The sequence below is a fragment of the Rhincodon typus genome, chromosome 30, assembly GCF_021869965.1.
Source record: "Rhincodon typus isolate 14 chromosome 30, sRhiTyp1.1, whole genome shotgun sequence".
NCBI classification, from domain to species: domain Eukaryota; kingdom Metazoa; phylum Chordata; class Chondrichthyes; order Orectolobiformes; family Rhincodontidae; genus Rhincodon; species Rhincodon typus.
The window spans coordinates 18867908-18879609 of NC_063361.1; the positions used below are offsets into that span (position 1 = coordinate 18867908).

At 40.2% G+C, this 11702-nt stretch overlaps 1 protein-coding gene across 1 annotated transcript in view; it reads right to left on the reverse strand.

The window, feature by feature from the left end:
- LOC109912582 (neurabin-2) overlaps nt 1-11702 on the reverse strand; it is a 104305-nt gene that overhangs the window by 42216 nt on the left and 50387 nt on the right. Inside the window, exon 3 of the mRNA XM_048614404.1 lies at nt 2095-2250. Coding sequence (XP_048470361.1) covers nt 2095-2250 — 156 coding nt within the window. The remainder of the gene's footprint in view (nt 1-2094; nt 2251-11702) is intronic.

Sequence of the window (11702 nt, forward strand, 5' to 3'; positions counted from 1 at the left end):
AAGGCCCGAAACGTCAGCCTTCCTGCTCCTGTGATGCTGCTTGGCCTGCTGTGTTCATCCAGCTCTACACCTTGTTATTGCAGCGTATATTGCATGGGTACACATTGCTGCCATTGTTTCTGGTCAATGATAACTTGTAGGGTGTTAATGATAGAGGATTTAGCGAAGGCATGAGGAGATATTGAACAGTGTTATCAAACTACAGTGACATCATGTGGTCTACCATCTTACAAACACCTCATTGAGCACACTAGGTGGCGCTGTGCACTGGAACACGAACATAGAGTCATCGACCATACTGCATGGAAACAGGCCCTTCGATTCAACCAGTCCATGCTGACCACATTCCCAAACCAAACGATGCCCATATGCCTGCATTTGGCCCACATCTCTCTAAATCTTTCCTATTCATGTACCTATCCAAATGTCTTTTAAATGTTGTAAGTGTACCTGCATCTACCACTTCCTCTCGCAGTTCATTCCACATACAAGCCAACCTCTGTGTGAAAATGTTGCCCCTCAAGTCCCTTTTAAATTGTTCTCCCCTCAGCTTAAAAATATGTCCCCTTGTTTTGAACTCCCTCACCTTAGGGAAAAGACTGTTGCTGTTCACCTTATCTATTGCCCCTTATGATTTTCATAAGGTCACCCCTCGAACTCCCACACTGCACTTAATAAAGTCTCAGCCTATCCAGTCTATTTTTATAACTCAGACTCTCCATTCCTAGCAACATCTTGGTAAATCTTTTTTCTATCCTCTCCAGTTTAATTATATCCTTCCTATAACAGAGTGACCAGAACTGCACACAGATCTCCAGAAGACACCTCACCAACGTGCTGTACAACCTCAACATGATGTCCCAACTCATTTATCAAATGGAAAAAAATAGTTCCGTAATCACTCCCTGAACTCTATTTTTTCAAGCAGAACCTTCTCAGGTAAACAGAAGGCGTAACACCTGTCCTGTTATATTCTCACTCCTCACAGTCCAAGGTCCCAAATCTGCTTTCAAGCGAAGCATCAATTTACATGTTCTCCTCTTGCTGTGCTCATAATACATTATCCTCAACACCATGGAGATTAAATGCAGATTGGGTGACCATTTCACAGAACACCTCCATTTATTTCGCAAACATGACCCAGAGTTTTCAGCGGTCCGTCATGTCACCTTGTTCTCATGCTAACATCTCTGCCCTTGGCCTGCTCCACTGTTCCAGTGAAACTCAATGCAAGATTGGGGAACACCAAATCCTCTTTCAATTGGCACCATTCAACCTTCCAAGCTCAATAATTTTGGAACGCAACCCGATTTCTTTTTTTGTCTTTGCATGTTTCAACCATCGCTCTGGACACACACTTTTCCTTTCTCTGTTTCTTTTCTCACCACATCTCCATTTCCTTTACCCTACAAAGCCTAACTTTTCTGTCATTCAATATCTCGTGTCCCACTCTATCACACAACTTTCTTTGGTCCTGTACCACCCAACCTCATGTCAAAAACTTATATCTCTAACTTTTCCCAGCTCAGGTGAAAGGTCAGCAACCTGAAATGTTAATTCTGTTTCTCTCTCCATTCAAGTATATAAGTATACAAACTCGGAGCAAGAATAGGCCTGCTGTGCCATTCAATAAGAGCATGGCTCATCTGATTGTGGCCTCAACTCCAGATTTTTGCTTAACTGCGTTCCCTCCCCCTGCTAACCCACGAACCAATAACCTTTGAGTCCCTTGTTAGTCGAGAACCTATCTACCCACGCCTCAAAAGACCTGCAAACTTGCTGAGCACAGACAGCATTTCCTGTTCTGTATGGTTTCCAGCTATAATGGATTCTTGAACTCAAATGTTCTACTCTTGTGTGTCACCTTGTGGAGGCCAAGCCTTTCTCCAAGGGACAAAAAAAAACTAGATGGCCAGCAATTCCAGACTGCTCTTCTACACTCTGTGGAGCTGGCTAGAAAATGGCTTCAACAGAGACTGAAGGAAAGCTGTGGGGAGACACAAAGAAGTGGCAGGGAGGGAGGAAAGGGAAAGATGACTATAATAATAATAATGCTTTTAACATGTGGCAGAATGGTTATAATAAATCTCGTACCTCCTTAAATTTATGCACCAGCTTTTCAGGATCCATTTCCACCGGTGAAAGCATATCTTCATTCTCGGCTAGATCAAAAACTTCAATTGCCATGTCATTGTTAACGAACATAGGGCTCATCTCTTCCTCCTCTTCATCGGTCGCATATTCTCCTGTCTGGTGGTGACATTAGGCAGTTTGTAAGCAGTGCTCTCTCTCCCCCAATCCTCAAAGTCAGTCAAAAGAAAACCAGGGGATGATTACCGAGAAACGGATATTAATGTCAAACTGCATCTGTCTGTCAGAGATAAAGTATTGTCTAAGGCACACATGAGCTCTAGTTCAATGCCTACTCAAGATAAATGCACTTGATAATGGGAAATGAAACAATATGAGAACAAACCAAGAGGATATGATTAGATGATTTAGACTCTTTCTGTCCATTTCACACATTTTCTCAGGCACCTTCAATCAGTTCTATCTGCGTTTCCTCCACACACATGGAAATGAACAGCTGGATATTTGTGAAAAATATCATAAATGAAAGGAAACAAATTAGTTGAAAAATTAGCTCTCCCTCATTACCCTGGAAGTGCACTGAAAGGTGCTGGCCTGGTCACAGCTCCAACAGGGACGGACCATTGCTGACTATTCTATTCCACAATCCACATGCAGTGTGAGTTTCAAAACTGCCACCACCGCAAAGTTTCACACATACTCTTCAAGCCAAAAATGAGCAGACGAGAGAGACACTTTCAAAAACATGGGCACAATTGTTAAGGGCCACATTAATGTATCAGATACTTATCCTGTACATCCTTACGTTGCTGATCAGGTTTCACTTTCAAATGCAAAATATGTGATTCTCTTTAGCGAGGTGACCACTTAGCCATGTGCATGTCATCCATCCTGTTCTTACATCAAACATATACCTCCAGGAAACAACTACTTATGCTCCCAACAACTAATCAAAATAAAATGTAGACTTCAGAGTGATTCATTTTAGTCTCATAGGCTAAACTGGAACTGCCTGAAGTAGCAACATTACAGGCATTATTCATTCAATATCTATGAAAGATTTCCCCTGCATTAGATTTCATTTGATGGCCGTCACATATACAAGTTTAAATTTCATTTTCTTAAGTGCTGAGCTTTTAACAACCTCAGTCCCATTTGGCTTTCTAGTATTTTCAAAAAGGCTGCATTGTGTTTCTCCTAGAACTATTTAATCATTTTGACACAACGCAGCTGCTGCAAATTGAACAGGGTAACCATGACAACAACAAAACCTTGCATTTATATAGTGTCTTAAACTGTAACAGCTGTAAGTCTCCCAATTGGTGCTGCAAAGTAACCTGCTCCACCTCTGCCAACTATCGAATACATATCATTTAAAAAAAATCACTTCACCATCACTGAGCTGATTTCAAAAACGATGATGAATTAATGAAAACATTTTTAAGCTACTCTACAGCTATATTTTTGGTACAGGAAGAACAATTGTATGGCTTCCTTTTTCACAGATAGGGTGTAGGAAAAGTCACAGATTATAAAAAGCCATTTATACAACAGCAATAATGCACCTTTACATCCTAAGTAATTGAAAGATCTATTATCAGATAAAATGTCACATCTAACCATGTGAAGGGATATTAAGGTCGAGGCCAAAAATGCACTCACAAGAAACAGAATTAGGAAGCATTTTGAAGGAGCAGATATGTTTATGAAGGAAATTCTCCAGAGGGTATGATCTAGTTAGCTGAAAGCACATCAACAATGGAAGGGGGAAGAAATCTTTGATGCAAAAGATGCCAAAATTAGAGGAATATAGAGTCTTCCCAAGCTGAAGGAGGTTACAGAGGGTGGACAGGGCAAGGCCATGCAGGGATTTGGATGGGGCCATTGGGTATGTTAAAATTGTAGCACTTCTGGATCAAGAGGTGGGTCAATGGGTGAAAATGACTTAATGCGTCAAGATAACAGCAGGCAGGTTTTGGATGAGTAAAAGGAGGGTGTAAGAGGGAGGCCAGTCAGAAAACCTCTAACATAGTCAGGACTGGAAGTAACAGAAGCATGTCTGAGCAGCAAACTGGCTTAGAGGGAATGAAGGTTAACAGAAGTAGAAGTGGCTGGCCGTAGTGATGGAAAGGATACAGAAATGGAAAACTCTATTCAAGGTCAGAGAGATTGCAAATGTTCTGGTTCAGCCTCAGATAGTTTCCAGGGCTGTAAGGAGTAAAGCTGTAAGGAAAGGAGTGGTTGACAGGGCCTCAAATCAGTGGTTTATGTCTTCCAATATTTATCTGGAAGGAAATTTATGTTCCAAAATTAGTAACAAGTGACAAATAACAGGTAATAATCAGGTAGTTTGAAGCAGTTCACCAACTACACTGAAAAGTGGAAATGTTGAACTGGATTTTCACTTTCAACATGGGGATGGGAAGTTGGGTAATTTCTTGACAACATGATCTCTCCATCATGGCAGAGTCCGCCCATTATATTTTCATCCTGAGAAGGTGACGATGGCCTGAAATGAAGCTGACTGGAGGGAGCGCTGGTGTTGAGAGAAACGAGCTGGCTGATTAGAAGGCCAGACTCCGTTCGCTGGCACATTAGCCCGTTCTCTCACGTGGTTGCTGTTTGGTCATGAGGGCTTGCTGAATGCCAGATGTCAATATCAGTGGATGAGGGCTGTGTGCAGCTGGTGCATGTATGGAGCATGGATATCATGTGGAGTAAAATACTTAAAACATTTTCTCCAGAAAGTAATGTAATGCATTTGTAACATTTCCACTTCCCTTTTATGAACAAAATCCTATCATCAATTACTGCATCAAAACACTTAAATTATCATACACCTAAACAGGACACCTATGTTTGGCAACAGCTTTTAAACTTCCCTATCATAATGTTCATGATTTTATACTAGGGTTCTCTCACGGTTTGCAACTCCTACAGGAGTTGTGACCAAGTCTCCTGCAGACATCTGATTAACGCCATCAAAATTGCAGAGGGTGGGCACGGGTGTACACCCTCACGGTATGAAGGGCAGGATTGCCAAGCACAGGACTTTACCCCCAGATTGTTCCGGTCAATAAAAATTCTACAGGACTGGAATGGGGATAAGAATCCTGAAATCAGGTCCCACCTGCCATATTTAAATCTCTCCTATCTCTGCTTAGACTTGAATAGAAGCTTGGTTCTGCGTTCAGAACCAACTTGCATTTCCTTCCTTAGTTTAGAGCAATTGAAACAATGACAGAATGCAAAATAACTTTCTTTACCTCACAGTCTCTAACAGTACTTACTGTTTTACTTCAAACGTAAAGGACATTTGTTTGTCACAATATTTTTAATAGACACTGTTCCACATCTTCCAAATGCACATATATTACATCCCAATCACAATCTCCAAGTTAGTGATAGCTTTTGCAAGCTGTAAAAGTAATTATCAAAAGTTAAACTTCTTCATTCTGGTTTATTTTAAATTCCACTGAACTCCAGGCTATAGAAAGTTTTATTTTAAAACAGCAAGTAAATGTAAGATGAGTATCTTACATAAACTATTGGTAAAAACAGTAACTGATGCATTAACTGTGTACCTTTCTCAATAGATGCCATTTGATCTGCTGTTTCCAGCTTTTTCTATTTTTAATTCAGTACAAATAACCTTTTGTATTATTCCAGCTCTGATGTTTTATATTACTGGAAGTGCACAACTTGATTTGCCATTGCCAAATTTGTTTTTTTTAACATGGTGAATTAAAGGGACAGATTTGCTTTTAAGCCAACAACAGAAATATAAAGGCTATGCCATCCACGTGTGATTACCACCTCTGATAATTATGGTTCCAGCATCAGTGTGCTGTTTTTGAAACCAGCGCCCTTTTGATGGTTTACTGTCTCATTGTCTAGGTACTGAGTTTTACTGACCAAAACAGTAAAATGCTCCCAATCGAAACTCATAATGGACATTGATGAACACTCCTTATTTTACCACTAGGTGACAGCAGAAGATCTCTACTGATATAATGTATGATACGTTCTTCACAAGAAATCCAGGTGAACTTGTCAACTGAAGTGAGACATTTGATTCACACGAGTAGATATTTGGGTATAAAATTATAACATTGGTGAAAACATCATGAAGATTGGCTCACCTCTGAATTAAATTTGAAACATATGGAATAATGGGAATAATTATAACTCATTGTACCAGATTATATCACAAATTGCTGAACAGTTTTCTCTTGCTTTGGTTATTTGAAACATAACTTTGCCACCTGATCTTATTTCTATAATTTTTGCCAAAATATATACCGTTACATATAAACTGTGCTGTGCATTTCTTTTGATTTCTGTTTTCTATGACTGATTAATGAAGAGATAATGGTAATAGCAGCAGACCTGGCCAGAGACAACTTTGTGCCACTTTGAGGTCGAGCTGACTGTCCTTTTAGAGTAATTGAAATACATTACTTGCACACCTAAGACATCGTGGGATAAACAATTAGGGAAGCAAATTATATTTTGGTATTTATTACATATAAATGGGAGTATATGAGTGAAAACACAATTTTACAGAGCCTTGGTGAGACTATGCCCAGAGTATTATCATAGAATCATCATAGAATCCCTACAGTGTGGAAACAGGCCCTTTGGCCCAACAAGTCCACACCGACTCTCAGAGCCTCCCACCCAGACACATTCCCCTCTAATCCACACATCCTTGAACACTACGGGCAATTTAGCATGGCCAATCCACCTAACCTGCACATCTTTGGATTGTGGGAGGAAACCGGAGCACCCGGAGGAAACCCATGCAGACACGGGGAGAATGTGCAAACTCCACACAGACAGTCACCCGAGAGTGAATTGAACCCAGGTCCCTGGCACTGTGAGGCAGCAGTGCTAACCGCTGAGCCACCGTGCTCTATACACTACACTATACACTACATACATACTGTATGTAGTTCTGATTTACTTACCTAAGGAAAGATATACTTAAAGAGAGTGCATGAAAAGTTCACTAGACTGAATACTGGGTTGAGGGAATTCTTCTATAAGGAGAGATCGAGTCGACTGGGTTTCCTAAATTTCCAAGAATATAAAAGAATGGGGTGATCCAATCCTAAAGGGATACGACAGATTATTTCTCCAGACTGTGGAGCCTAGAACTGGGAGCCATGTTTTCAGAATGCAGAGTCTGACTGAGATGAGGAAAAAAGTCTTCGCTCGAAGTGTGGTGAATCGTTGGAATTCTGTACCCTAGAGAAGTGTGGATGTTCAACTATTGTGTGTATTCAAAACAAAGATCAAAAGATATTTTGAGTACTGACCAAGTCGAAGAATACAGGGATAGTGCAAGAGGAAGGTGTAGCTAAGATACATCAGCCATGATCTGAGTGAATAGTAGAGCGAGCTTGAGGGGCCGAATGACCCAGTCATTTTGTTTTATTTCTTCTGCTTTTATATTAATATAATATTTTATATTAATACTGTATTCAAGCAGCTTCAACTGAATGATGGATATGCAGATAATCCTTGGAATCTGCTGAGGGTACATTTGTTGCATTTGGTCGTCAATAATCAGACAAATGTTTTGTCATGGGCAATCTAATCAGAGGTCTTTTGGTGATCCAGGGAAAGGTCCCACACGAATGCCAGAAGAGAATAGTGTATACAATAGGAGAGTGATAAGCTGGCCTCCTAAGAGAGATATTCCCTAAACCATTCTGAACAGTAATCATGAAATTATGTAAGAACCCTATAATATGAAAATCTAGTTGGGCCTTTATAGAAGACTTTCCATCATCTATCCAACATATGCCAGAAAACAAAACTCTTCTTGAGTACGTCAATGGTATGTTCCGTCAGAATCTTTTTGGAGGCATTAGCCAGATTGTATTTCAATTGTGCAGTTGTACATAAGCCTCTGAAGAGTCACCACCAACCCGAACCACAACAAGCACCTTGTCATCTTCAAGTCATGTTGGGATAGCAGACTGCCACAAAATAGAGGCATAATGGCTAATACTGAAATAGCAGACAGTGATCTGATAGATTCAGTTTCAGTGATTCATCACTTCCTAGAAATAAATGAAATGGAGACGTTATTCATTAAAGCAGGTTGTGGGCTTTCCAATTTATGTGCCATCAACGAATTTGTGTACTTTTGAGAAATCAGCCATCTGGAAAGGAGAAATGCAGTGCTATCTTATGTTGCTGCCTGCTTCATGTTGGGAAAGTGATGAAGCTGTTTCCTTGGCAATCTAGACTTCATTAATTTGGCAAACACTTTTGCTAGTAGCTGGGAAGGACATGGGAGTATACAAATGTAAAGTTGTGGTCATTGTTTCAGTCATGGCCAGAGCTACAACTGTGGTCAAGTTGTGTGGAGGGACTCAGGGAGACATGTGATTCAGTTATTATCTCCCTGGTGATACAAAGGAATCAAAGGCAGTGTCTCTTGGCACATACTCACTCGTCTCAACAAACCCATCTTAGAGTGATTGCAAATTGAAGCAAAAACAAAGCTTTAGTAGTACCTCTCTATCAATGCTCTACAGAAACACTTCTGTCTTACATATTGAGGGATGCCAAAGGAACTGCCACCCTGATCCATTTCATTACTGCAATTAAGCTTATATGAACAAGTACCTTTAAGGAGCTAACTCCTAAAGGCCATGGCGCAATGTAGCTGAGGAAAACTATAAACTTTGATATGGAGTCAATTTACATACATTTGCCTCAACTTAGCTAATCCAATGACACTCTGCTTCATCCACATCACAGAATCTGTTGTGTTTCCAGAAAGTGAGTAGAATTGAAACCGCATAATGTGGGTCTCGCCTGACAACTGGGGAGCCAGCAAGAACCCTGCCTGGCTTTCACTGGGGGAAAGTCTGCCTTTTCAAGTGTCCTTCAGTATGCCAGGAAACAACAGCACCACGCTTGTCAGTTTGATGATGATGCTGGGGTTGGCCCTGAAAGAATGGCATGCTTTATATTCAGAAGGAGATAGGTTTCAATCCCATTATTCCTGTTACGCAGATTGCAATGTACATTCTAAAGACCACTGGGATATTACAAGATGTATTCCATGACAGAAGGTTCCATGCATGTCTACTTCTACATATGTCTATAGTTGCACTACCTTCCCAATAAACGCTAATGCTTTAAAAGGATGTGCAGAAACATTCGACACTTCAGAAGATTTAAATCACTATTTAAGTTATTTAACTGTGTCCATAGATTACTTGAACACTTTACAAGTGGCGTTGCACAGTTATTGAGTTATAGCATACGTAAGGTATACTGACAATTTTGTACAGGAGAAATCCCTTCACATCAATGCAGAAATGGTAGAGAATAGCTGTCTATGTGACAAAGAAAAGCCTGTTCCAGATGAATGATGCAAGTTTGTGGTTCTGAAACATGAAAAGAAAGATAAAATCAAAGAACCAACTGTAAAGTTGAGTAAATTGTGTAAATCAGCCATCTGCAAGAAGAAGATATCTACAACGCAGTGAGAACACTATCAGTATGCCACAATTTTGTTTTATTCATGTGCTTACTTTCAAAATAAAAGGCCTCCTCCTCGCTATATCATTGCTAAACTATGCATTGAACAGTTCAGAGGCCTGGACGTTCTGAATCTATTGCTGGGAGGTTTGTATGATAATGCTCGCAATGAGTCATCCCACAACCCCTTCCTGTTTCATGGAACACTCTGGCTTCCATTTGGTGTCACACTACAGGCGGGAAGTCAGTATGATCATACAAACATAAACTCAACCACACTATTCTGTGGCACCATCTGTTGGCATTCCAATACACTGCATTAGCAAAGAGCTGGAATATTAAAAAAAGATTCAAACAACAACAGCTTTTGTAAATTTGCTTACTAAGCTTTCGTTACTTTTAGAAAAGGGACATATTTTGAAGCCCGCAGTCCAATTTGATTCAGAAAAGAGTCCACTGATTATGATTGAGTAAATCAATTTTATTTGGAGGTAAACCAGCAATGCTGCAAAATGTTTGATAGACAAAGGAGATATTGTAGTGGTTTGGACTAAATAATTTGATGTAGATGGGATATAGTCAGCAAGAGACCAGTTGTTGTTTAAAGCTGTTCATCTCTTAGCATTCTAAACAGTGCCTCAGTGTCTTCAAAGGAATATCTTATGTTTTAAATGCAGCTTTTGTTTTAACACTACTCATTTTCTGAATATTTACTGCTGAAGAGAATGATAATGGTCTTTGGGACAACTTGCATTGGCCTGGCTTTCTATTGTGCATTACCCAGCCGGTCATTTTCTTGAATAGGAGATATTATTAGGATGGAAAATACATTAAATCTCCGCCACTCTGGGTCAGAGCTTTAACCTCCCCAAGGACAAGCGGGGAAAGACAACAGTTCGGAAATTCTCAAATCCAGCCCCAACCCTCCAACTTTCAAACAGAGGTGGTTCACGCCATTGAACTGCTCTAAGAAGGTGGGTAAGGCATTAACAAATTTTTAAGACAGCCTCCATTTTAACACAAGTACACTTTTAAGACATGGAGCTGAGCATGAATTAGTGAGGCAAGTCCCTTTATTGCGCTGGATCAGCAGGAACGGCAGTGTTATACCCCAGGCCTAAAATTTAATCGGACCTTCTGCATGCAAACTTGTTTCTCCTACATGCGCTCTCTCTCCAGGAATCTGGTTACTCTCATGGTGCGCAACAGGTATGGTGCATCTGTCCGAAACCTGGATCAGGTTCAAGAGGATCAGAGGGAAAAAATGTCCTATTCGTTCCTGCAAGGGAAGAAATAGTGTGATGGAAAAGGGAATATTTCAGTTCTTGGACTGCCAACTGGAAAAATTGAAGTAAAATGAGGGCCATTTCAATCTGGTTTGTAATGAAGTTAAGAATGTTCACAAAATGCATTAAATTAGCCATCGATGTCTGGAGCTGGGAGTTGTGTTTAAGCTTGTTCAGCATTGGGAGAAAGGAGTTTTTTCACTTGGTGCCTGACCTATATTATACATGACCTGCTCGAGTTTGATACATGACGGTGACACAGCTTCCAAAATGAAGGTTAGTGTTCATTCCAACAAATTGTCATTCATCGCCAAAAATATTCACATTTCATGATATAATGAAATTCCTGCAGAATAATATTTCATTCAAAGGCATCAGTGCTTGAAATTTACTCCCAAATAGACAGAGAAAAATTATCAGTGACCCAACCACAGTTAACTATCAATTTTATAATCAGAGTTCCTGTTGGTGAAATTGTTCTTTGAGGTTTTTAATGGCACTGAAAAGTCATAGATGAACACAGAAAGACTTTCAAGGCGAGATTTTCTGTGGCTTTGCCAAGTTTACTTAGAGTAATCCTGAGGTACAAGGAGAGAGGGAAGCATTGTAGGTTTTCCTAGTGCTTCCTGTCATCAGTATTTGTGAAAAGATCTTCACAAAGGCAGATTACTACAACTAAAAGGAGGCAGTTATGTGAGAATGTTTCAGAGATAGTAGGAACTGCAGATGCTGGAGAATCTGAGATAACCAGGTGTAGAGCTGGATGAACACAGCAGGCCAAGCAGCATCAGGAAGGCTGACGTTTCGGGCCTAGACCCT